The 27,771-nt window shown below is 43.8% G+C and overlaps 1 protein-coding gene across 1 annotated transcript in view; it reads right to left on the bottom strand.

The window, feature by feature from the left end:
- PEX14 (peroxisomal biogenesis factor 14) overlaps positions 1–22,955 on the bottom strand; it is an 86,074-nt gene extending 63,119 nt beyond the window's left edge. The window contains exons 1-2 of the mRNA XM_065898395.1: positions 22,950–22,955; positions 22,687–22,771 (exon numbers count right to left, since the gene is read on the bottom strand). Of these exons, the coding sequence (XP_065754467.1) occupies positions 22,687–22,771; positions 22,950–22,955 (91 nt within the window). The remainder of the gene's footprint in view (positions 1–22,686; positions 22,772–22,949) is intronic.
- Positions 22,956–27,771: the final 4,816 nt, after the last annotated feature.

The following is a 27,771-nucleotide window of genomic DNA, read 5'->3' as shown; positions in this document are numbered from 1 at the left end:
GCCTTTTCTTGTCTTACTTGTCATTGACTTTTTTGAGGAAATCAGGTCAGTTGTTTTATAGAATACCATACATTTTAGATTTGTTTCACTGTTTCCTCTTGATAAGATTAAGAGTAAACATTTTTGGTGAGAATGCTTGGTAAGTAATGTTGTGTACTTATTACTGCATCACATCAGAAGGTGAGAAATGTCACATTCTTATTGTTGATGAGGTGACTACCAGATCTCTCCATTGTAAAGGTATACTCTCCACTTTGTAATTAATGAGTAATCTGAGAAGTGCTTCTTTGAGATCATATTATCTTGTTAATCAACAACCTTTCATTCAGTGGTTTTAGCATCCACTGGAGATCCTTGCTTGAATCAGCTATGTCTTTGGCATTTTTAAATATTACGATTTTTCTAATTTTATGATTTCTTAAGCATTTATTATCAGTATCTTTAAAGAAGAGCTTTCTTACCTTCCCTCTTCTGTCTCTTGCTCTTCCTTTGTTTTGAGTATCACTATATACTCTTTATTTCAGAGGGTTATCGTACTTTTTTTTTTTAAGGTTACACTCCATTTACAATTATTACAAAATACTGGCTGTATTCCCCTGTTGTGCAATACATCCTTGTAGGCTATCTTACACCCAACAGTTTGTATCTCCCACTCTCCCACCCCTTTATTGCTCCTTGCCCCTCCCCGCCCCCCTGTAACCACTAATTTGTTCTCTAAGCCAGCAGTGAGACATTATTTGCCGTTTTCACTGTGTGGACATTTACAGTGATAGTGTAAAAGCAGTGGTAGGGAAAACTACTGGCTTCTCACTGTATTTTCTGTTCCTGTGCACTTGCAATTTTAAAAAACAGCCCATTTCACTTAAGATTGTCTTTGATGAAAGAGTAAAAATGATTAATTTTATTAAACTTTGCCACTTGAGTATGCATCTTCATAATATTCTGTGTGACAGAATAAAGTACTTCCACTGTGTGATGAAGTACAGTGGTGGGCCCGTACACACACCCAGACAAGCACTTGGGAGACTGTTTTGAGTTGAGCTGACCTAGCTGCTTTTTCCTTGGATACCAGCTTTACTTGAATGAGGGGCAGAGAAACTGTGATAAGTCAGACTTTAGTATTTGGAAGATACTTCCTCAAAACTGAACAAAGTGAGCCTACTGTTTCAAGGAAAACATACTGACAGTATTTGTCGTCAGTAATAAAATTAGAACTTTCAAATGAAATCAGAATTTTGGAAAACGTGTATCCACCACTGTGAGCTAGGCAGTTTCCCAATACTTAAAGAATTCTGATGAGATCGTGGTGATACTGAGGGTGCTTTTTTCTATCTTGTATAGAATGTGAACATTTGGAAGCCGTGCATACCTTAGTGAACTCATATTTTCCTAAAATCAACACAGGACTTTACAAAATTACACGAGTAAAATATACACTCAAAGTGCAAGACAGACCAAGGGATTTTAATGCAACAGGTTATACAAGTTTACTGATATGGTTTCAGATACCACATTGCATGATATCTGAAGTGTGTGTGTGTGTGTGTGTGTGTGTGTAAGACAGTGAGAGACAGACAGAGAAAGCAAATGTGGCAAAATGTTAACAACTGAGAAACTGGAGAAAGGTATCTGGGTGCTCACTGCACCATTCAATTTTTCTGTGAATTTGAAGTTGTTCAAAATAAAAAGATGGAGATAAAAATGAGGTTGGAAAGAGTATAAGCAGTCAAGACTTTATCCTGTAAGAAATGAAAAACTACCCCAAGTTTCCGTGCGGGGAAGAGACGAGCTAAAAGCAGAGCTCGGATCTTACGATCTGGTGGCAATGCACAGAGGGGACCAGACGCGGCGAGACTTCAAACACCCGTGCCCTACCCGCAACACGCCACTGCTCCGTTGTCACATAATCTGTGCCCTGAGGACACAGAGCTTGCCGTTAGTATAACTGTCCTCGAGACGGGGAGGTATCCACTTCTGTAGAACAAACAGTTACTTTGATGTCCCACAGTATTCATGTTTATGTGCTCTTTCAGGCAAAAATGTGCCCTTTCCTACTCAGACCTTACACGGTTTGCAGGAAGGGCTGCAGTGGTGCAAGCAAACATGGCAGCTCCGATGATGAAGCAGTGCCCCTGCATTCCGCTCCCTGGTGGGGCTTTGTTTCACGTGAGGAGCAGTGACTCTCAACATCTACTCATTAAGCTAAACTGGCCAAGTGACTTTTCTGCCTGAAAAAAGAGAAATAACATTGACTTTCTCCTCTTATACAATGCCACTATGAGCATGTCAAACAATTTTGAGCAAAGAATAAATACTGGCCAATACAGGTGAAAAGAGAGTCGCGTGGAGAACAAGAGCTTTGAAGAGTCAAAGAGCTTTGAAGAGTAGGGATCATGATGATTATTTCTCTCCTATTTCTTTTGTATTCCTATGCCCTTCACTTCTAAATTAATGCTTTGAAGAGAAGGAAGTAATGAAATCAGACCCATTTTACTCCTTGGGCACACATATTCAATTAATACTGTTCTAGAAGGCCCAGCCAAAATAATTATAAAGTCATATAACACTGCAAGTGAGAAATATTACTATTTTTCACATGATATACTACGGAGAAGACCTAAAAGATCTGATAAGAACAATTAGGACTATTAAAGAGAAAACAATGATGACTTTTAAAAACAGAGACATCAATAGCTTTCCTAAATATTAGCAAAGATCTGTTAGAAAATATAATGAAAGTCAAGGTCCCACAGCAACAATAATAAATAAAAAATACTTAGAATTAAAGAAACTGCAAATTTGTGGTTACCAGGGGGAAAAGGTGGGGGAGGGATAAATTGGGAGATTGGGATTGACATATACAGACTACTTTATGTGGAAGAGATAACTAATAAGAACCTAATGAATAGCACAGAAAACTCTATCCAATACTCTGTAAGGCCCTATTTGGGAACAGAATCTAAATAAGAGTGGATATATGTGTATGTAAAACTGACTCACTTTGCTATACAGCAGAAACTAACACAACATTGTAAATCAACTATACGCCAGTAAAAAAATTAATTTAAAAAACTTTTTTAAATTTTAGGGACTTCCCTGGTTGCCCAGTGGTTAAGACTCCGTGCTCCCAATGCAGGGCACTAGGGTTCGATCCCTGGTCAGGGAACTAGATCCAGTGTGCCGCAACTAAAGATCCTGCATGCTGCAACTTAAAAAAAAAAAGAGAAAAGATCCACATGCCACAACTAAGACCCAGCACAGCCTAATAAATAAATACATACTTTTAAAAATAAATATTTTAAAATAATTTTAAATAAAAATATTTAAATATTTAAAAATAAAGGAAATGCACAGCAACTATGCAAGAACTTTGTAAAATGTCACCAATGAAGAACAGCTTTTACTTTAAAGATACACCACATTCATTGAGGGAAAGACTAACACACTGCAAAGATGGCAATTCTTTCCAAAGTCATTTCTATTTTGAATCATAATCAAAATTTCAAAAGGATTTTATTTTTAATTGGCCATGGGTAGGGGTAGGGTGGGATCAAGAAGGACAAGAGGAGACGTGATAAAGTGATTCTAAAAATGAGTTTTAAAGTATACAAGAGCCAGAAAAGCCAGGAATATTCTAAAAAAGAACAATGAAGAAAGAGTACAACTTATAGTAACAGACAAAACGTGTCACAAATCTCTAGTAATAAAGACACTGCAGTATTAGCAAAACAAATAAAAAGTATATCAAAGAATGTCCTTGATCACACATCAGTATTTTTAAGAGTCTAGTACATGACAAGGGTGACAGGTGAAATGGGTAGGGGAAGACATAGATTGTTCAATGAATACTAGGACGACCAGGTTGGTCCTGAGGAAAAAACTGTTATATTCCTTGTTGCTTTACTAACAACAAAACAAATTCCATAAAAGAAAACTAAAACGATAAAAGAAACAAACAGGCAAGTATCTCTAAGCTCTTGAGGTCAGGAAGTTTCACTGCTTAACTGAAAGATGAAATCCTGAAAGCCAGCCGGCAGGACACCATGGAGCTGGAACTCATACTCAGAGCACTGACCCTAGGTGCTGAGGCTGGAAGCTGCGGCAGCCTCTTTAGGGGGCTGTTCAGTAAAGCACAGGAAAATGAAAACAAGCCCATTTTCTTTTCCAACTCAAAGGATTTTACCCTATAAAGGTAATCCCCAAAAGTAAGAAAATACCCATTTCTCAAGGATATTAGAGAAGAGTTGTTATAATGGTGAAAAATGAAAATAACTCAGATGTCCATCACGGGGATGGGTTAAAATAAATTATGGTATATACCCTCAGCAGAATACCTGGCAGTGATCAAAACTGACGATAGAGATCTATACTTATGGATATGACGTTATGTCTAAGACACAGCAGCAAGTGGAAAAAAACAAAAAGGATGGGAAGGCAAAACCCAGGGTGATTTCCCAAATGACTTAAGGTAGTTCCAACGAAAGCCAAAAGGTAGAGAGCTCTAAACCTCAGCTTCCAGATTTGCGCCTTCCCTCTGGCCCAAGCCACAGTCTCTTCCAGGTGACTCAGTCTCTCAGTCTATAAAATGGGGATAAAAAACACCAGAACCACTATCGTCCCCTCCACTGCCCCCAGGGCACTCTGAGGATTAATCAGCTGGTATCTGTGAAGGGTGCTGCTGTACTGAGCTATTACAGAAAATTTTCCATCAGGCTCATTGGCTCTTCAAAGTTCTTAAGGAAAACTAAAGAAGTTTTCATGAAATGCCCCAAAGACAAGCAAGCCTGGTAATAATGAACCAGGAGAAACACTGGCAACCTCCCCTGCTCCCCCAGCCCCGAATCAGGCACTGAGGCAGAGTCCGGGTTTCATCAGCACTCCCCCAGGATGAGGTTAGTGCACACCACGCCTCTGGCCCTCCAAGACGACGATTATCACACTGTAACCAGCATCCCCAGGGCTCCTTATTAGTACAGTAGAAACCCGTCCTGCCGTCACAGGGACCACAGAGACTGGGAGCCTAAAAGGATCACATGTGTCTCAGCACTCCCCCACCGCCCAAGTCACCAAAGAGCACATCCCCTAATGAGGGGTACAGGAACAGATGGGCAGGCTCCCCTCTGCCACGTGGCAGCCTATCCTGTGGAATTCCGACTGCAGCTGCCAAGCTCTGAGAATATCTAGAGAGAAAATGCAGCAGCTTCCAGAGGGGCAGGGCATGAACAATGCCCCAAACTCCAGCCAGGGGTACAGAAAGACAGAGGTTAAGCCACTAAAGTGGGCAGACAGGACACAGTGCCAATCTCTGTCATTCACATAAACCCCAACACTGCCTGACGGCACAAAAGGGACCCTGCCAACAGCAGTGAACACTGGCAGGGGACCCCTGTATGGAGAAGGTTGCCTGTGAGCCATCCCTTTTGCCCAGTGCTCTGCGAAATGTCCACCCTTCCCAAGTGCCAGCCCAACAAGCTGTAATGCTTTGTCCTGGGGAGTCTGTGCCGTGCACTCTCGAAAATTATTCCGCTTTCTTCCTTCCCCTAATTCCTGTGTCTCTCTTTTTCCACCTGTCTCATCCTGTCTCTCAAATCTGTTCCTGTGAGTCCCAGAGGGCCAGAATGAAGCAAGTTCTACTATTCTGATGCAATGCCCAGCCACAGGTGACGCCGGGCTCTTCTGAAAACCTAATGAACGGGCAACAGCAGCTTGTGTGCTTCTTGACAGCACACACGTGCTGATAAATATCGACCTCCAGGGTATTCCCGGTAAACACAGCCCCAGCCCTGCACCCACACGAGCACAAGCATGAGCACAAGCACAGGCACACACACGCACGCACAGGCACACGCACGCACAGGCACACACACACACAGGCACACACTCACACAGGCACACACTCACACCTTCCCAGCTCTGCTCTCGCACCTCGAAAACAAACTAGTTAACTATTCTCTTCCCTGAGGATTAGAGCTCTAATTTCAAACACACAGCTCCCTGGCTTGTCTCACACATACAGCATATTCTGATAGGTTAAATGCTGCCGTTTAATTACTGTAATGAGAGATGCTTTTTTTGGGTTTCCTTAAAGATTGATTTTTTTCCCTGTCTTGTTTTACACTGAAAATCATTTTTAACATGTTTTTCTCTGTCATTTTCCCTATCCTTCTCCCCACTATGTACATAGGGAAGGAAGAAGGAGGAAGGCTCTTTAGGTCAATGTCTTGAAGACTCTACCAGAGGTGAATGGATAACAATACCAAAGGTCCAAACCATTCATTTTACATTTTTTAAATTTAATATTTATTTTAAGTTTTTAATAATAATTTTAAAAAAGGCAGAAGGAAGAGGCGAAAGCCACCAAAGTGAACTGCTATAGCGAGGGTCTCAGCCAGAAATGGTCAATGAGAGACGAGGTAGGGCTGGTGTAAGTTGCTGGGGGAGGCAGTCAGTCCTGCAGGTGGTTTTAATGAGGAGGCGGGAGGGGTGAGGCCCAGAGATGCTCAGCATGTGCTTTAAAGCAGCCCCAAATCAAGCAAGGAGGCTGTTTTCCGTGGAAAGGCTAGACAACCGAGCAAGGCGCCTACGGAGAAGAAATCTGCTTTCAGATATACTTAAAAGTATACAACCTATATGCTTTTCGAAACTGCAGATCACAATTCAGCGTCAACACAAATAGACTTTGGCCCCAGGCATGGAACCGGATGGAGCTGCAAGGGCGTCTAAGGCCGCAGCCCTTGGGAAGGAAGACTTCTCCAGCTACAGTGCCTGAGAGCCCTGTAGGAGAGCTGGACCGGCGCCAGAGGAGGAGCCTGAAGAAGCAAAATGCTCTTCTCCACCCCTCTTACAGGTGACTTGGAAATTAGTATCATCTCCCAGGAAGTCGTTTCATGTACTAACCAGATCTTTTTCACCCTCTCTCCTGTTGGAGCTTCTGACCGCTGGGCTCTCTGCCTTAACTCCACACCTTTTTACCCCTCTAACTCATCGACCTGTGAGAGTTAAGGTACCAAGAAGGCCACCTGCTACCAGAAAACCAAGGCGCCTGCAGGGTCAGGTCATTGTAACCACCATGTCATCCAGTGTGCGGGGAGCCCCTGGAGGCCACATCAGCAAAGCCACCTGTCACGAACGAAAAGATCAGAGGGAATACATACAAACATGACAGAAATGGACGAACTCAGAGAAGAGCAAATAAGGAGTAGGTGACAGGGGGGAGAAAGGGCTTTCAGGAGGATGTTTTCAGGGGCAAGTGGGAGCAGCAGCCCACGATGACCATGGTCCAATTCAGTGGGACCCTCTTCTTGGCAGGAGAGGCAGGTTTCACCAGGAAGCAGTGACAGGCTTCTCACCGAGAAGCCATTTCCAGATAAAATAACACTTGCTTCACAAATGCCATCTTCTCTTTCTTTAGAGAGTCTCAGATTTCAGTGAAACCACTTAATGTCTATGGGGAGGGAGTAAGCCTACCAGTCACCCTGTGGAAGCAACTCTGAGAGCCAGGGGACCTACATGGCATAGCTTGACGATGACAGTGGCACAGACTGACTGTGGTGCTCCAGCCGCAGAATCCCTGGCCACGTCACAGGGGTCTACAGGACTTCCCTTACAGGCCTCCTTCCCTCACGCCATCTGACTCTGGGCCCAGTACTCTTCCCACTCTTTCACTTGCTCTCCTCCAGGCCAGCTCGCCAGGCCCGGATTCCTCCCTCTCCTTCATTCCTTGATTCTATTCAGCCACCAATTCCTGCAGATTCTACTTCCTCACTCTCCCTAATTCATCATCCTCTCCATCCTCACAACTGCCCTTCTCACCTGGATTCTTGCAGTGAACTCCTAACTGCCCACCCTACCCGAAGAGCAAGCTTCCTGAAACACAAATAGGATCCATTACTATGCCACATAAAACTCTTCAATGGCTTCCCTGCTGTCCACACAATAAAATCCAAACCCTTGCGTTAACACATGTAAGTTCTGACCCTTGCCTCCCTCTCCAACTTACCAGCCCGCTTCCTGATTCTCCAGATCACTTCTTCCTTGGAGATTACGTTCCCATCCCACCCTGGCATGGATTAAAGCCACCACCACTCCCCAAACCCTAAAGACTACTAATCCTCTTGGACTCCTATAAGGGTGCCCTCCTCATTTTTCAACACTTCCCTGCTGGTCCTCCTCACACACCACGAAACTGATCACTCCCTCTTCTGGGCCTCTATACAAATACCTATCACAGCACCTGTAACATTTTATCACCCACCCTACACTTGTTTGCATACCATGGAATCTCACTAGACTTCTGATGTTAAACCTTATTTTTGTAATTTCAGTGTTAGCATAAATGTTGGGACGTGAAGAAAATGTACATTTAATAAATGGTCAGTACACGGATGGATGGATGGATGATTTTTCCACCGTATCATATTGCCTCTGTATGCAAAACTGTCTGGGAACCAGCAATTTATACAAACACATATATAGGTATGTAGATAACAGATATATGAAAAGGAGAGATAAACTCAAAGCAAATGGTTCTAAAAAGCAGATAACTTAAAAACGCTGACGTTTCACTTTAAATATGCACTACAACTTCCTGATTGTGCTTCTGTTAGACTAACATTAAAATTAGTTTGCCTCGTGATCCCACACTGGTTAGAGAGGGAGCAGAGCTACAGAGAATTAAAGGAAAACTGGTTTAAGATTAAACTTTTGCAATGAATATTCACAAGTGAATAGCTGAGAACTAACTGTACCTGTATACTCTTGGTTCAGCATGAAATCCTTTTAAACAAATACCTGCCATTCCCTCAAAACAAACAGTAATTATGGTAAGTCCTTGTGAGCATTCAGCATACACGATATACATTAACTGCCCTGGAACCACCTGGAAATAATCTCAAGGCCAAACCTGTGCCACTGGGGCAAGGCTTCCTAATGTGCCAGACTCCAGCGTTCTGTGCGCTGACATCCGAACTGAGGGAGGTGAGCGCTGCTCCGTGGAGGTCCGACTCCTGAGAGTGGATCTTAAAGGTGAGGCTCGGCAGCTCAGGAGACAGTCGATTTAATCTGGTTAACATCGTAAAAAGGGACATTTCCACATGGACAGCAAGGACATGAATATCACGTGTGTATGGCAGAATTATAAACGCATTTTTGGCGAAATTCAATAAAGCTGATTCTACTGCATAAGGTCAGCAATTTACTATAAAAATGATATGATTGCAATTTTTAATATAACCCATGTATTTACTGCAAGATGCTCTAGAAGATTGTGTAATGTAACCATTCGACCTCTCCGCCGTTGCAGAGATAGCCCTATTTACCCTTTCCTGTCCTGATAAAAGGCTCTGTACAGAACACCAGAGTCAACGGCATTCTCTAACAGAACCGTCCTCCGCAAGCCCAGGCCTTCCTCTTCCCAAACATCGGGATGGACTCTCTGGGTTGTGCCCTTGTGGAAGGCAGCAAGAAGAAAACCTCCAGAACTAAATAAAACTAAAATTAAATTCATCTTCTATTCCTGATAATAGAAATGTCTATGAAATGGCGTAGGCAAAATAATTTCATTTTTAATAATATGATTCTTCAGGGAGAGCACCCTGGTCCACATGAGCAGACGGTGCATTGAAATTCAATGACTCGGTGATGACAGAGACCCGTTCCTCAAATATGGTGGACTTCCGTAAATCTCCATGCTCACATGCACATTTTTTTTTTTTTTTTTTTTTGCGGTATGCGGGCCTCTCACTGTTGTGGCCTCTCCCGTTGCGGAGCGCAGGCTCAGCGGCCATGGCTCACGGGCCCATCCGCTCCGTGGCATGTGGGATCTTCCCGGACCGGGGCAGGAACCGGTGTCCCCTGCATTGGCAGGCGGACTCTCAACCACTGCGCCACCAGGGAAGCCCTCATGCACATTTTTTGAGGAAACAACTTGGTTACTGTGAAGATTAAATGAGCAAATGCATGTGAGAATGCTTTTAAATTATAAAGCAGAATACATATGCTGGTGGTTATTATACAGTCTGTATCTATCATCTCAGGCTTGCTTATAAATTACAGTAACTGTATTACTAAGTAGTTCCTACTGTCTCATCACCAAGTTCTCTGAGGGCATGGACCACTTGTGTCCCAACTGCACTTAGCACAGCACTCAGCAGACAGCAGACTAGGAATGTATGGTAAATACAGCTGAACTTGGTAACTGATGATACAAAAGATTCCAGATTGGGGGATATGAAACTCCAACAGGACCTTTTTTTTTCCAATGGCATCTCCAGATGGAAGCTGCTGAGGGGTCCCTCTTCTTTTCACTCACAACTACAGTCCCAGCATGGGTTCCTAGATCAAGTCAACCTCCTTTCCTTCCTTGGCGTCTTTGAGCTGGCTCAAAGAATATTGGCTCCCAATATTCTCTGTCCTAGCACCTTGCTTACTTGTAGCAATTTTGCACATTTCACATTTCTGGGGGAGTCTGTCTCTACCCCAGAATGCTGTTTTATTTACCATTATAGTTTCAGTCCCAGGACCAGCACAGTAAAAAAAATATGCACTCAATAAATACTTGGATGGATGAACGAATGAATGGTAAAACGCTTTCAAAATCAGGTATTACGGGCTTCCAGAGAACAGTGCTATTTTCTGTTATTTCTATTTTAGTACTTAGTCTCCTCTTTCCAGGGCTGCGTAAAGGACAGCCTTTGAAGAAAAAATAAGTAAATACCAGAAATGAACTCAAAAGAGGTCATCATGAAACTCCGTATTTACTCTCTTCCAATTACATTCTGTACAAATTAGCTCCGTTTGTAAAAGTTAAACTGATTTTTTAAACTGCCTCTTCTTCAAACTCAACCTGTGTTCTTTCGGCCAAGACCCCAAAATTTGCAATTAGAATAATTTAATTGACAATTCTGTTTGTGACTCACAAAGCAGAAGAGGGTATGGCTTTGTTCTTCAGCTTCACAGGTTCACCACTGTTGGTGGCAAAATATTTTTCTTGTTGGTTAAGAGTACAGATCCAGCTTGAAGCCAAAAACAGAGTGCAAGAGAGTCCCATTCCTATGCACTGTAGGTTTCACTGAAAAGATGACATTTATGTGGTTGTGATATTTAATTTATCATGGGGGGTCATGATTTTTTTCCCCTGAAATGCCATGATAAGGAAAACTTCAACTTTATGAACGAAAGCCTTTGCAATCATTTAACAAACTGAAAATCTACACAAAATTTAAAGACCACCATACTGCTGAAGACAATCTACTCAACAATCTAATTACAGAAAGATTACTTTAAAGGGCTTTAAATCTAAAAAGAATAATTAACAGTAAGAAACTAGAGTATTCCCAAGTCTTCTGACTGATGAAAGGGGTGAGATCTGAGAAGACCAGCTCCTACCAGAATGTTTTAGAAACCAAACACAGGTCTGTTTAAAGTTGGAATGGAAAAATCAGTACAGTCATTCAGTTCTTAGCGCAATTTAAATATAAGCTGGTGTGTGTGTGTGCATGTGTGTGTAAAAAGAGAGAGAGAGGGAGAGAACGAGAGCCCCATCACTCTACTTACTGAAGACCTTTAGTGAGTTACCTCTACTTCAAAAATGGAAAGAACATAAAGCTGTTGACTGACCAACCCAGCCAAGTCTACAATGAAAAGTACATTTAAAATAAAAGCACGCTGGGCTTCCCTGGTGACACAGTGGTTGAGAGTCCACCTGCTGATGCAGGGGACATGGGTTCGTGCCCCGGTCTGGGAAGACCCCACATGCCGTGGAGCGGCTGGGCCCGTGAGCCATGGCCGCTGAGCCTGCGCGTCCGGAGCCTGTGCTCCGCAACGGGAGAGGCCACAACAGTGAGAGGCCCGCGCACCGCAAAAAATAAATAAATAAATAAATAAAAATAAAATAAAAGCATGCTAACTTATGCTCCACAAATCACATACTCTAATACACACACAGCAGCAGCAGCAGCAGCAGATAAATTTATTTTTATAAGGCATAGACTCAAAAATGTAAATATAACAATGGATTAGTGAATGACTACTATCCAGTTAATTAAAAATCCTTCTAATTATAGTCCAATCAACATGAAATATTTTTCAGTAGATGGCCTTAAGTTCTACCTCGTGCTAAGTTTCACAAGTCCCTCCCTACTTGCAACATTTTCCAGCAGCTCCAACAGACCCACGTCTCACGTAGTCCCTCTGGTGAAAACTCCCTTGCCTACCCTTAGCAGACAAATCTCATTAGAAGAACTTGCATCCCCAAGTGAGGCCAGAAAGGAGGGATAAGTATTCTTAAAATCATCTCAGAAGGCCAGTGGTAATACAGAACACATCAATATTTATCTCTGGAACAAACTGGAGATACATCACTACTGCTTTTCTTAACAATTAAAGGCCCAGCTCCTCTCGAAAACAACAAAAACAGTTAACTAAAAAAGTATCTTTTCCTCCTATATATACACAGTTTGCTCTGTGGTGAATGAAATACTTTATATTTACACATAAACCACTGCCACCTGCTTCCAGACTGAAAACACGAACTCTCTTTTGGCTGACTCTTTCTGTTAGCATCGTTTGCAGCAAAATGAATGCTTCCCTCATTTTGTAGGCTGTTATCAAAACGGCTTGAAAAATACCAAGTTAAGCCTTCAGTAAGAAAGAGGCTTGTGATATAAATGTGCTGGTACCCTGTTTGGGGGCAATTATGTTGCATTTGTGAATCTTTTTTCTCCTATGGATTCCTCTGAGAGCACTCAGCATCCACTCCCACCTCTTTCTAGTGGGATTTCTGATACCAGAGGCTGGAACACTAACAGCAACACTTCCCAGACTCCTCGGCTACTAGAACTCTGGCTGGGAATTAGGTGCACTCACAGGTGATTCAGAAAGTGGAAATGAGGCAAAAGACCTGTACGCGCTGCATTTGAGGTTGCAAACACCAAGACATTGTCAAGCAAATACTGGAAACACCAATGTTTCCTACTACAGTGTCCAATATCTAGCCTCCAGCTTCGTTCATGAGGGTCAAGAGGCAATTCTGTCAGAGGTAGAAGCTAAGTTCATATTCCAAAGTCCTGTCGCTGTTTTTACACATGTCAGGACACAGTGACTGCAGTGGTGGCAGCAGTGACTTCCTGATCTCTGGAACACAGCAAAAAGGGTGTGCTCTTGAACTCAAAAGTTCCAAGTGGTAGCCTCCTAATTCCCTACTTTCCTGGCCGAGCAGAGGGAGCAGCTTTCCTAGCAAGTTAGTCCTTCAGTGTTCTGGAAGTCACTCCTGGAGGCGTGGCCTTGTGTCCGCTCCTCTGGCCCTTTCATAAGGGAGTAAATGCCTAACTTCTTACATTAAATTCCCCTCTGCTCAGAACTCCAGAGGTTCCTGTTGCATGAATTTTTATGATACCAACAAGTTTACCTTTTTTTTTGCGGTACACGGGCCTCTCACTGTTGTGGCCTCTCCCTTTGCAGAGCACAGGCTCCGGATGCGCAGGCCCAGCGGCCATGGCTCACGGGCCCAGCCACTCTGCAGCATGTGGGATCTTCCTGGACCGGGGCACGAACCCGTGTCCCCTGCATCGGCAGGCGGACTCTCAACCACTGTGCCACCAGGGAAGCCCGCAGGTTTAACTTTTAATAGCCAAAACCTGGAAGCAACTCAAACGTCCATCAACAGGTGAATGGACAAACTGTAGGATACCCAAACAAGGGGATACTACTCAGCAAGAAAAAGTAATGAACCACTAACACATGTAATAACATGGATGAATCTCAAAATAATCATGCTGAGTAAAAACAAAAAAAGCCAGACCAAAAAAGGGACACATACCACACAGGTCCATTTATATAAAGTTCTAGATAATTCAAGCTAGTCTACAGTGAGAGAAAGCAGATCAGTGTTCGCCTGGGAACCAGGGTTATGGGGGGTGGGGGGAAGAAGAGAACAAAGGGGCATGAGGAAACATCTGGGGGGTGATCGGTATGTCCTTTTTTTTTTTTTTGCCACACCGCATGGCATGCAAGATCTTAGATCTCTGACCAGGGATCAAACCCGCACCCCCTGCAGTGGAAGAACGAAGTCTTAACCACTGGACCGCCAGGGAAGTCCCAGTGTGTTCATTTTCTTGATTACAACAATGGTTTCACAGGTACATATACATAGGTCAAGTTTTTTTAATTGTACAAATTAAATATGTATAGTTTATTGTATGTCAGTTACACATCAATAAAGCCTCTTAACACAATGTAACAACCCTGAGGGTCACCTTCAGTCCCATCTCCTCACCTCACACATCCCATCTACTACTGAGCATGGCTTACTCTTTTTTTCTACCATGTCTGTGGTTCTGTCCTTCCTTTCCAGAAAGCAGATTGTATAGTTCAAAGAACTCTAGTCAGACGACTTGGTCCTAGTTCTATTTCTGCCATTCATTTGCACTACTTAACCTTTCTGTGCCTCAGTTTCTTCATCTGTAAAATGGGAGATTTAAATCATGTAGTCATTCATTCAACAAATATCTATTAACCTGCCTATAATCACAGAGAAGTGTACAGTGAAGAAGACATTAACTAATATATGTGTTTTGTAAACCACAAAGTTCTCTACATAAATATGTTGTCATTTCTATTTCCCTTTCTACTGCTACTCTCCACACCTAACAAAGGACTTGGCAGGACCTTCCTTGTGGCTGGTCTTATTATCGGCAGGCCAATTCAGTTTAAGTACAGAGCCCAGAGTAATGTCCTCAAATAGAGTTTCACAGAGTTTCAACTGGTTCAGAAAGTGTTCTCAACTATTATTTATAATATTGAGTTCTAACACTGGCTCCTTGCTCACTGCCCATCTCACCAACCTCGGTTCTCTTCTTTTCCGAGGACCCCATGGGCCAACCCAGCCAACTGCACACGTGTCTCTGCATGAGCCTCCCCTCGCTAATGATGCCCTTCCCGCTCCTCTCCGACCATCTACACCCACTGCCTCCCTCAATGTCTAGGTCAAAACTGAGCTCTGCTGACCTAAGTAACTTTGAAAAAACAGTGTTTTCACTGGATTCAATAAGACTAAAGACAAAAGAACTGCATATAAACACTGTTTATATAAACACTAGAGTATTGGGTAAAGGCCTATGGGATAGCAATTCTGAAACCATTTTACAGGTATGTAGGATTGAACAAATAAACAAACTGTAGACTTAGGGAAAACTGACATCCTTTTGAAACTTTCCCCAGTAGGTGTCTTCTAACTCTCATCACCCAGTCACTCAACCCTCGTTCATGAGCCCCTGACCCAGGCTGCTATGTCACTGCTGAGGACGCCAGGAGGGTGAGACGTGGTCACCCCCCCTTGAGGAGCTCACAGTCCTACCAAGCTTTAGACTCCATGGCTCCCTCATCAGATTTTGCTGACTTCTGAGGTTCTGCTATGTTTCATGGACAGACATAGATAGGGTTGATAAGCACTCAGCATCCATTCCCACCTCCCAAGGAGCTTCTCGTCTGTAAAACAAAACAAGTACCTCATAGTCCTTTCATGAAGCCCTAATGTAATAAATAGTACTCTGCACACACCAGGCACTGAATAAAGGCTGACCACCTAACCTATGGCCCAGGACCCACACACATCCAACTACGACAAAAGAAAACTAAGCCATACAGTGGACCCTTGAACAACACGGGTTTGAACTGCGCAAGTCTACTTACATGCGTATTTTTGTCAATACATACTACAGTACTACACAACCTGAGGAGGGCTGAATCCATGGATGCTGAACCTGGATACAGAGGGCAGACTACAGGACTTGAGCTTCCATGGATTCCGGTATCCCTGGCGGGTCCTGGAACCAATCCCTGCTTGGATACTGAGAGACGACAGTCAGCCCTCCATATCCAGTTTCACATCCACAGATTCAACCAACCATGGATGAAAAGTATTCGAGAAAAAAATTCCAGGAAGTTCCAAAAAGCAAAACTTGAATTTGCTGAAGACAGGCAATTACATCATTTACATTGTATTGGGTATTATAAGTAAAATTAGAGATGATTTAAAGTATATGGGAGGATGTGTGTAGGGTATATGCAAATACTATGTTATTTTATATGACAGACTCGAGTATCCTTGGATTTTGATATCCCTGGAGGTCCTGGAACCAATCCCCCATGGATACTGATGAACTGTACTTCATTTGAAAACAGGTACTAACTTTCAAGTTTCTGAAGCTTTCCATTTATTTCAATGTTTATTTTGAATCAAAAATTAAATTTATGAGCCCATATCCCTTCAAAAAATGGGATTAAAAAAGGATTCTTCTAGAAAGAAAGCATTTTTCATGTAACCAGTGACCAGAATGTCCCCTCAGAATCCAAATCTGTGCTAAGTGTTAATAATAATTTGTTACACTGGTTTTTTTCTCTTATTAATTTCTGTCTACCTATAGTCATGTTTATATTAGAAAACAGTTTTATTTTCTTGGGGGGGGACATGATCTCCTGAAATTTTAAGAAAATGCATATGCAAGAATATTCACTGAGGCACTGTTTGAAACAACAAAAGACAGGAATCAACCTAAATGTCCACTAACTTGGGACTGACTCAAACATTAATTATGTTACAGGAAGACAATGGAATACTACACAGCCACTGATAAGAATGAAGCAAATCTGTATGTATTAATGTGGAATGAGCGCCAAGATACAATGGCAAGCATAAGCTAAAGTGTGAAATATGCTACCACTGTATTTAAAAGGTGTTTATGTTAATAAATATTAACGTGCTTTTATATGGATAGATCTTTGGAATGATACACAAAAACTGTTCATAGCAGCATCCTCTGAGACAGAGGATGGTGGGGGTGACAGGAGCGAGAGATGACAGGAAGACTTCTTCACTGTCCATCCTTCTTCGCTGTTTGAATTTTTGAAACCATGTATATATCTTACCTTTTCAAAAAAAAAAAAAACCTTTAAAAATGATACTACTGTACATGACGGTGTCGCTTTGCTCTTCTTTGTAATATTGTTCCAGGCACACAAGTTAAGAAAGGAAGAGCCATTCTTCATTTTCAGAGAAAAATCTCAAAACAACTCAGTAAATCTAAAAGAGCTGATTCCCCCTCCAAGCTCCTCAGTGCTACTGTCCCCTCATCGCAGGGAGAAGTGTAGAAACCCACTTGACTCAGCCGTCTGGCAGGGAGCACGTGCTACCAGCTCCCCCTCTGAATGGGAAAGCCACGATGTTCAGCTCGTCTGGCTGCTCTAGCTCTCATCCTGGATGCTGAGAAAAATCTGTGGAATTAAGACAAGTTTGGATAACAAGGGGAGCAGGAAAATTGATGGGGGGAACACCAGTCAGTGTGATGAATAGGCTGGTCCAGAACAGCAGGTGACGGATATGCAGATGCAAGACTGGCAGGGAAGGAAGACTTCCGTTCACAACAGATGGATGGAGATGCTCAATCATCCTCGGGAACGCATGCGGCTGCCACACACAGCCCTTTCTGCGTCGGCTCCGGCAGCCCTCCCTCGCCTGGAGGGCACGGCCTCCCCGCCAGAGACTCCCTGCACTGGACCCACATCAGGGCAGGGCAGGGCTGGGCCGGGCCAGGGGAGTACGAGCGGGCAGCGTTTGAGGAAGATGCCGCTCGACGGCAGGCTGAACTCTCGGGGACCAACTGCTAGTGGACTTCTTCCCCCGGTTTCCAAAAACACCTGCTGTGTCTCTCTCGGTAGCTCTCACTCCTGAGTAAGGCTTGTATGGCCTCAGGGGCTGCCCAAGACATAGTAATTCCAGTGTTAAAACCAGGACAGTCCTGGGTAAACCAGAACCGATGGTCATCCTACTTAGAGGCCACAGTCCTCCCCTTTTTCTCTCCCTCTTCATCATCAGTGAGGGAGAACCTAGATCGACCCAAGCTCCCAACTGAGCAGAAACCCCACGTGGAGGGTCCCAGTTCCCTCCAGTCACCCAAAACTAACAGAGAGCTAAGACACAGTAAAGAAAACTCGTCCAACCCTGTTCTTTTCTCAAAGAAAAGAACAGGAACGTCTCTTTAAAATGTCCATGATACACAAGGCTCGATGACTCCCGCAAATGCAGGAATGAATCCACATCTTGATGCCACAATCCACATCTCTTTAACAAAGAATCAGAAGGGCCCGACAGCCCCTCACGGAGCCAATACTGTTCTTTCCAGCTCAGCCACAGGAGTTTCTGAGGACAAGGAAACGCCGATCAAGCATGGGGTGGTGGCTGGCAAGCTCTTCGTCCCTCTTCCCCGCCCCCTCCCCGCTATCCACTGGACCCAAGCTCTAGAAAAAACAGCATTATAAAAATCCTCTGGCTTTACTAAGACACATTAAAGAATTAATTATAAAGCAAAGCTGAAGGAGAAAATTAATTTTAGAAACACATGAGGTTACAATTTTTTTTTCCTGGAGATGGGGGAGGAAACACAGTTATTTTCGTTTTCATCCTGGGGGCACAAGCTGGGAGCTGTCCAGTCGATAACCTGGCCATCAGAACAAGGTTTGTAATTAAAAGGTCAGTGACCTGGAAAGCCAAGGCCCCACTCCCAGAGCTACTCAGTAATGATGGAGCTATTAAATTAAGACTGTTATGAAATCAATGCTAAAAAAGCTTTCATGGTAACGAGATTCCATTCAAGGACATGCAAACTACCTCATGAAATGGATGTAAATGATAAAAAAGAAAAGTAATAAAAGTGAGTTAAATTGAAATCTGTGTAAGAATTCACTCCCCCTTCAAATACTCCAGTGACAGAAGCCCTTCACCTCCACCCCACTACCAAGGTGAAGACCATCAGGTTTCCTCCTCAAGCTCATTTCCAGCAAGGAGGCAGTTTTGCTACTGGGGGTTCTGCTTCCAGGAACAGAAGAAAGATAAGATCTTGTTTCACCTTTTAGAATAAGAAAGATAAGATCTTGTTTCACCTTTTAGAATAAGTTTCACCTTTTAGGTGTGTTTTATTTGTTTCTTTTTCCTTCACCCTCCCCCCACCCCGGACTATTTATTAGATGAGGGAGAATACAGCCCTTTACTTATACACTTGAGAAGGGCACAGTAAGCCGAAGGGTCAGCCAGCACCACCCAGGTGCTGAATTACACAAAAAAGCAGATGATGCTCAGCTTTTTTCTAGAACCCTGTTTGGCAACAGATGTATTAGAGGTGGCTAACAGACAACTCTGTCTTCTCCCCACCTCATCTACCTCTTTACTCGACACGAACAGGCATCGCTTCTACCCGCCTTATACCCAGCCTGCCAAACGTGTCTGCAAGCAGACTGCCTCCTGCATTCTGTGGTCAGACAGGGTGTCAAGTCAACATAAGCCTACTGACAACAATATCCAAGCCTCTAGCTTTCTGGACTGACCCTACTGCTGTTTTTAAGTTACTCCAACCTCCTGGATTGCAGCCTGCTTAAAGCCCCAGATGTGATCCCTGCCTGGCAAGAACTGCTTCTATATATAGACCAGTTCTATGAGGGCTTACACCCCACACACAGGCCAATTATCTTCATGTGTGGTTGACTCTGCAGTTGATGTCATCTGCAGAATCAAGCGGTTGGAAGGAAAACAAAAACACTTATTCTAATACTCTGAAGGTGAACGGCTGCTTTGCTCTTGCATCCAAAAAATTCCCAATAAAAGAAAGAAATGTTGTAAATTACACAAACTGGCAGTAGAAGCTTCAAAGAAAATGATAAATGATTCTAATAACGTCATGTTTCTCATTAATGACTCCATGTTCAGACTTTAAAGCATCCAAAAGAGATCTCGAAGAAACAAAAACAAAAAAACACGAACACAAAAGACCCTTGCAAACCAATGCTCTTCCAACCCTATCCCATCCACTGTCCCCGGCCTCCCCAGCCCCAGACTCAGAGGGCACACATTTAACCCGTCAGTAACAGAGGGAACGAGGCCCCTGCTCGGGGCTGCGGGTTCACAATAAAACAACCTCAGCTGATGCGCCTAAAGTAACCCTCATTTTCCACTGAACTGACATGCACTACAGGGGCCTCAATTTCTATATTAAATAATATTAAAAGAAAAACAAAATTGGATTTGCCTTTTCAGGAAAGAGATGTTTATTTAAAAAAAAAAGAAAGAAAGAAAGTTGAGATTATAATTCAAGACAGTGCTCCAATGCAATTCCCCGAAGTGACATTCGCTAGGAAAAGCCGAGACTACAGTAGCTGCGAGCTCGCCCGAAGGCAGCGCCCCAACCCACCAGTGCAATGGGTCCTGTGGGGAGACAGGACCGGAGGATGCCAGGACCTTGGTCCCTCCCCTCAAGACACGCTCCGTACCCCCAAAGACCAGTGAGCCAACTCCCTTTCCTTCCCAACTGCTGTCAGGGACAGGGCAGACGCGCTCCTTCACAACAGCCCCTCCTCCCTCAACCCAGCCCATCAGCAATGGTGCCAAGCTCCGGGATCATGTATGCCTGACCCCAGGAACTGCCAGAAATGTGAAAAGTGAAATTTAAAGCCACAGAGGGCTCTTCTTCCCCAGATGCCAATCAAACCTTGGAATCCTCTGCCCAGAAAAGGTCCTGCTAGAACTTACCCTATTGGGATGCAACTCGGAAGCAGATGATTACTGACTGAAGCAGCGTTTTAGAGGATAATGGAGATGGGTGATTAAGTCCAGTGACTCTAGGTTTGAGTGTGGGGTAAACTCTCTTTAGAAGAAGAAAGGTAGGATGCCTCTCCAGCTTCCTGCTGCCGAAAATTCTAAAAACTCTAGACCACATTAAGGGTTGGGAAGGAATTCTGCCCGCTCTGTACCAACAAATACCCATCTCCTTCAGGTCTTCGCTCCCATGTCACCCTCCCCGAGGAGACACCTTCTAATCACCCCACTGAGAAGTGCAACCCATTCCCACACAGCACTGGCTGCATCTGCCTTCTCCTGGTAGAACTGAAGCTCTGAGAGGGCAGGGATTTTGTCTGTTCTGTTCTCAGCGCAGCGTAAACACTCTTAGTTGAATTAATTAATTGATTGCTGTTTTTTGGCGGTTTTTTTAAGGAGCAACAAATAATAACTACAGTAATTATTAGCCAACTAAGTCAAAAGAAGTATTATTTGGCCCAGAGTTTCTCTCTCTTTCTTTTCTTCTCTCCCTCTCCCAGTCAGGGATTTATTAAAATTAAACAGATTAGATGGAGCTCCTGATATTCAAACTGCTCAGCAAAGCCTGCAGTGGGGAAGTGCCGAGCAAACACCAGAGACATTTGTCTCTAAATTGCTCTAAATACCTTCTGCAAATGAAATTCTAACCCAGCTGCGTTTGAGAGAAAATGAGGAATAACTGGTCATTGTCAGTGGAAGAGAAGATCAGGCAGTTATAATATTGCACAATATACTGGGGCGAAGGATCTCTCGGCAACCATAGATTTTGTCTCAGGTTACCCCGGGTAATCAGCACAGCTTTTAGGCTCAGCTTTCCCCAGCTTCAATGCTTTGATGAGAGAGCTGAAATCCCTAAGCTTTTATGATTAATTACTCCCCATAGGTACACATATTTCAAGGAAAAACTCTTTTACGGCATGATGACTGCAGAGGGGGCCAGCCAACGCACTCCAAATTTTAATAATCTCCTAATCTCCTACTGATGGGGGCAAGCATCACGCCGCCAGGAAGCGCCCAGCACCCCTCATCATCAACTCAGTCACAGGGACCGGCCTTGAGGCTGCCTCTAAACAGCTGCCTGTGAATGAAATGCTTGGGCTGATTCTGCCCAAACCCTGCGAGCGCAGCCCTGGGACCAGGTTCTGTGGCATCACTTCAGTGGGATACCGTTGAGCAGACCTAAGAAATACCACCAAACCACACTGTCTTCTATTCCAGCCACTAATGACTTAAAGCTCAAAACCCAGAATTTGGAGGCCGACATTCCAGTTCCTTAAGGAAAAAGAGTTTTGTTCAGTGGGGGTGGAGAAAACTCACTTCCCTCCCTCATGGTATTTAAGGGCCTTTAAACAACTTCCTAGCTTTCCAGAAAATTAAACGTTCAAAGAATGAAAAGTCAGATTTCTTTTTTTTGTTTGATTTGGGTTTTTTTTATATTTCGCAAAAAAAAAAGAAACATGTCCTAAATTTCAATAAAACCAAAATAGATTCTGTCTGCTTCGGACAATATTGAATTTGTCAAGATCCATTTAATACCTGCTTACAGAAATACCATAAAACCAGTAATTTACCACTTCAATCCGTACATCAGACTGACCCCAAGCTTGACCTTAACCTGACCTTGTGTAGTCATCTCATCTCCCTCGTCCTTCATTTCTTTCTTCCTCATTCTTTACTGAAGCAGCTGACCTCCTAACCTAAAGCCAGCCATTCTGCAGCCAGGGTCATTATCAGAAGAACAGACCAGAAAGCAAGAGTCCTCCCCAGTCTTATCCATGGGCCTCTTCTGCTGCTGAATGCAGCCTGTGCCGGGCTGTCCTGGGCTAAGTTGTTGGCCTTACGTCTGGTGTTCACAATTATTTGAATTCTACCACCTCTGCTCTACTGTAAGGAAAGAAGCTGCATCCTTACCAGGGGGCTCCCCTCACCGCCACCCGTACAACAGTGGGACAGCTATAGGAGATCATTCGTCAATACTATGGCTTCCATCCGCCCTGCCCCCAGCCCCTCTGTGCAGGCCACTGCGCAAGGCCATGGGGAACCGGTACCTTTCTTCTTAAGGAATGCTCTCCTGGTTGCAAGTGGGCTATGGCGGACCCGAGAATTCTGTAGAAACTTCACTGCTGTGGCAATCTGGTAGGGGAGATAAAACAGAGAAGAAAAGTAAACGTCAGTAGTCTGCATTTCAAGATTAAAAATCCTACAAGTTTATCCCAGGTCCATAGAAATAAGCACAATACTGTGGTCAAATTAACCACTTATTTCTCACATTTAAAATCTGCTTAAATAAAAGACTATGTTGGTTCCCTACCTTCATTGGCTTCCTGTATCTGGTTCTATCAAATCTAATCCCCTCGGCCTAGCTTTTAAGAGCTGCAGTAATCTCTTCCTGTTCTCCCTGTTCAAGCTGATTCTTCACACTCCTCAGCAGGTAGCCCTCCCCTGGCCGTGCTTATCCACGTCCCTACACCTGTGCCCACACCATGCCCTTTTTCTAGAAGGCCTCCCTCTCCTGCCTCTACCTGTGTAAACATTACACACACAGCAGCAGCAGCACAGCCCTTCCACAGGCTGTGTTAACTCCTCGAAGCCTTCCCTAAATAAGCAAGTCATCTCTGGTCTCCCCACTCTCTTAAATTCTTCAGTGCTTACAGTGTGCACCATGTAACTGAAGACACAGTTGCACTGTCTTCTAATGTTCAGGCTGCTTCCCCAGCTACGCTGCTAGCGTCTGAAAGGAAGAGACCATGATGTAGAGACAGAGACTGGCAAAGCGCTGAGCGTATACTGGCTGGGAAGGCTTCTGTAAGACACAACACACAGAGCCACTCACACTGGTCCCTCTTATGCAATGGAGCTGAATTCTGAAGAGCCCTCAAAGGATAAAGTTTGGGGTTTCATGGCTACAAGCTGGCAGACCGACAGATTATCTACCTACCTCTGGTAATGATTTTAATGAAATCTTCCTACGTACGAATGAGCCACGTAGGGGATGGAAGGAAAACTGTTGACGGTATTAACCTTCACATCACTCAGCACACACGAAGCGTTTGCTTGCACGCCGCCTGTCTGCTCTCCACCCTGGACACTAAGTCCAACGGGTGGGAAATGCCAACCTGCCCCCCGATTGGAAAGGGGCCATTGTAAATGACTGGCATTATTTATCTCATCAAAACCAAAAGAATTAAAAAAAAAAAACCAAAAGAATGATGTAGTCTCAAGGTACAGGTAAAGTCAACAGGCCCTGCAGTTCACTCATAAGTTGTGAAGGAAAAAATTTCTAAGGGGCCAAATATAAGGAAGTTTTCTAAGATCCTTCAAACTAAGGACAGCAGTTGAACAGAGATTCAAACAGAAAGTACTGTGGCTATAAATGGAACACAAGTTACAAATCTCCTCTTCATATTTTATATGAATTTAATCTTGAGACCAGACAGACCTCTCTGGTAACAAAAGATAGGATAAATCAGAAAGAAAGAACTTCGGGGCAATTCTCTTATATACTTTCCCTGGGATCCCTCCATGGGAGGCTTGCCTCAGACCCTCTCCCTCAAGGACGGACTCAGGTACCCAGACTGGCAGATTTGGGCCTGTCAGTGATAAGACACACGAGTGCTCCTTGAGACTGGTTAGCATCTGTCCAACACTGCGAGTGTATTACCCACCATCATGAACTGCAGTGACAATCAACCAGTTCTGGACTAGAGAAAAATCGATGTTCAATATTTTAGAACCCCAAAACTATATACGCACCCCCAAGCCCCTCGACCAGATCTCCTCAGGTTGCACAGAAATCAAGAAAAATCTGACAAACATCAACAAAACGGATGCGTTCTAACGAAGAGATGGGAACGGGGAAAGACAGAAGAGAGAAAAAGGAAAGGGAGTGGGGCGAAGGAGGGAACGGGAGAGGAGAAGAAGAAGACAGCAGATGGACGAGCAGAGGAGATGGAACAGAAAGGAAGGCGGAAGAAAACGGAAAGGGGATAAGAGCGAAGGGGACGTGGTGAAGGAGAAAAGCAAGAGGAGGAGAGGCCTAGTCACAGTTACACCACCCCAGGCCCCGCGGGGTCAAGGCCAATCTGCACAGCTCAGATGCCTCGGGGTTAATTGTTCTTCACCTGGAGAAAAAGTACACCTTCAATGCACAAGACGATGACGGCATTTGTATCATGTGGCAGGCTCCACACGCCCTGGTACGTGTCCCAGGTGTCAGAGGAACTGTGGACAAGCAGGTCTTAAGCCAGAGATGCTGGCAGCACAGCTCCTGACATTCACCAGTAGAAGCGTAAACCTTTCCTTCCTCCTTTCAAAATTTTCCATGACAGAGAAAGATAACAGAATCCCACCACTAAAATGCACAGGTTTCACCTTGCTTTTTTAATACAGTCCTTGGTATATGCATTTCTGGTCAGAGAGCAAAGTTCTGATGGGTTTAATGGTGCACTCAATGCAGTGCTTGGCGCATTCCATCAATTTTTTTAAAAAATTGCATCTCTTATTTCTTTAAATACATTAATCAGCCTAGTGTAGGCAAAACGGATCCATCGGACAATGCAATAAACATGAATTATCATCTATCCAACACGCATAATGGCTTAAAAATACATAATAGCAGGTGTAGTTTAAATGATTAGTTATTACACCTGTGGTGGGTCTGATTCAATTGGGAAAAATCATGTTTAATAGGTTAAAAGGTTTAGATCACCATGCTTTCCTTAAAGTGGCTGTAGAGAGGGAATGATGGAGTGCTCTGTCATTAGTAATTCATTTAAGGAAAACGTGGGGGATAGAGCAAAGAACAGCATAAACGAGCGAATCCAATTTAAACATCAGGTAAAGTAGAAAACACCTTTTAAAAAAGCAATATAAATGAATTTGGAAGGGAGGTGAAATTGACGTGTTTATTTTAACGGGAATTTGACAAAGTCCCGGCACACTTCAAACTTGCAAAAATATGAACAATTTCTTTTAAAGTTTCCATTCACTAATTTCAAGCCATATAAAATAATACTGTCGAACACCTACATAAAGTATATTTGGGGCTTGTTTACATTCCTCTTGATCTTTGTCAGAAAAAGCAGGCGACAGGCGAATCACATATTTAACAGCACCGATATCACTATGCCAGATGTAAAAACATGAAGCATCCAAACCAACAGCCTCAACATAATGTGCTTCATAAGAAAGATGTCCAGATACGAAAACCCCTCTCCTTCCGCTAATTATTTCTTCTGCTACTCTTCACTCTTCTCCTCTCTCCTTGTAAGGACCTGGCACTTCAATAGGGCGGAAAAGGGACCATCCAACGTAGAATTTTACAAGCCCTATGATTCGCACACAGACGGTAAAAGATTTCCCAAAACCTTTCCCCATACTGCAACGATGTGAACACTCTAGATAACTGACAGTGCCCTCGGTTTGCATCTTTCACTCGACTATTGTTGGACACTTTTCATTAACTTCATGAAGCGATTCAACTGACTCTTCCCTCTGCAGAGGTCCAATACACACAACACGCTTTTGTTGGGTGAAATGATGGGGTGCCTGCTGCCTGTCCTGTACTATCGTTTGATTTTCTAATTAGGAGATGAATGTGACTAGTCATGGCTTATATTTGTGCCCAACTAAATTACACAAATTCAGGCCAAATCTTCCGCCTCAATGTCAAAGATGTAAAACAGAAGCGGGAACTTTATTGCACACATTGTGGGAGTGCAGCAAGCCAGGGAAAATTCTGGTGCAAAGCACCTGATGCCGTTGTTGAAGCCACTTGCTGTTGAGTCCGTGATAAATATGGAATTGGCCTTCCTTTCCCCTTCTCTTGCACTAAGAGAGTTCTTAATGAGTGCACGGTGAATTACCAGTAGCTGGTTTCATAAAAATAAAGATGATGGGGCTTCCCTGGTGGCGCAGCGGTTGAGAGTCCAGTCCGCCTGCCGATGCAGGGGACACGGGTTCGTGCCCCGGTCCGGGAAGATCCCACATGCCGCGGGGTGGCTGGGCCCGTGAGCCATGGCCGCTGAGCCTGCGCGTCCAGAGCCTGTGCTCCGCAACGGGAGAGGCCACAGCAGTAAGAGGCCCGCGTACCACCAAAATAAATAAATAAATAAGATGGACTCAGAAGAAAACAGAAGCAAAGTTTCTCATCACCCCTATTCCTGTGACCCTCTGTTCTGCCTTCCTCCCTCAAAAAGCAAAATAAAACAACCCTGTCACCATCAACTCCGCAATTTTAGGGAAATTTGCTAATTTTCACCGTTCATCACTTAAAGCTAGAGATAAATCAAGGTGCAAAGAGGAGTAAATCCTTGCCTTTGCAGTGGTTACACTGGAGTGACTTCCAGTAACCCAAGAAAAAAGGAGGGGACTTCAGGTTGAAAAACACCTTTGGATCCAAGATGATTGGCCAATTGAGAGAGATCTGTGTTTGAGAGACCCGGATTTGTAACTGTATAAATCAATGGAATACAGGATACTCAGGGGCTATCTACGATGAACTATGTGCTGTTAAATGCGTTGTGTAGGGTAAGTAATCCCTGGTGAGAAGAAGCGAGGTTCCTGAAAGTCCTCGCTCAAGAGATGCTTCCTAGGTGTTTTCCACTCTCCTACAAAAGACCTGCACACTCTAATCTCCAGAATGCACACTATATTTTCTGCACAAGGGGGACGGAAGAACAGAGCTTGCCTAACAACGAACCTAGGGTTGGAGGGAGCCTTGGCACCTTGCACCTGACACGTAAAACTGATGCACTGTCTCCAGCGACACATATTTGGAATGTCACCAGTTCCGGCACTCCTGTGTGCTACATACACATCTATCTCCTAAAAATGTGAGCATTCGTCAGCCATTTTAAAATACTAAAAATATTCAAAAATTAATGACACTAACAACCAAAGCCAAGTCCTTTTTAACCCAGACAGATCACAACTAGAGGGCAAAAGAAAATGACCAACACGCAGGTCCAAAACCCCATTCCAACACTGCAGCGCCACACGTGCGCATCTGAGCAGATTAAATTGCCCGTGAAAGGTTCCTACGCTCATACTCTGAAGTAGATAGATACCCAGAATCCTGTTAACAAGCGTTAGACCAAAGCCAACCCAAGGTTTAACAAGGACTGACTATAAAA

This window comes from Phocoena phocoena, chromosome 1 (assembly GCF_963924675.1).
Source record: "Phocoena phocoena chromosome 1, mPhoPho1.1, whole genome shotgun sequence".
NCBI classification, from domain to species: Eukaryota; Metazoa; Chordata; class Mammalia; order Artiodactyla; family Phocoenidae; genus Phocoena; species Phocoena phocoena.
Note: the sequence above shows the minus strand (reverse complement) of the source record. Positions and strands in the feature narration are given on the sequence as shown.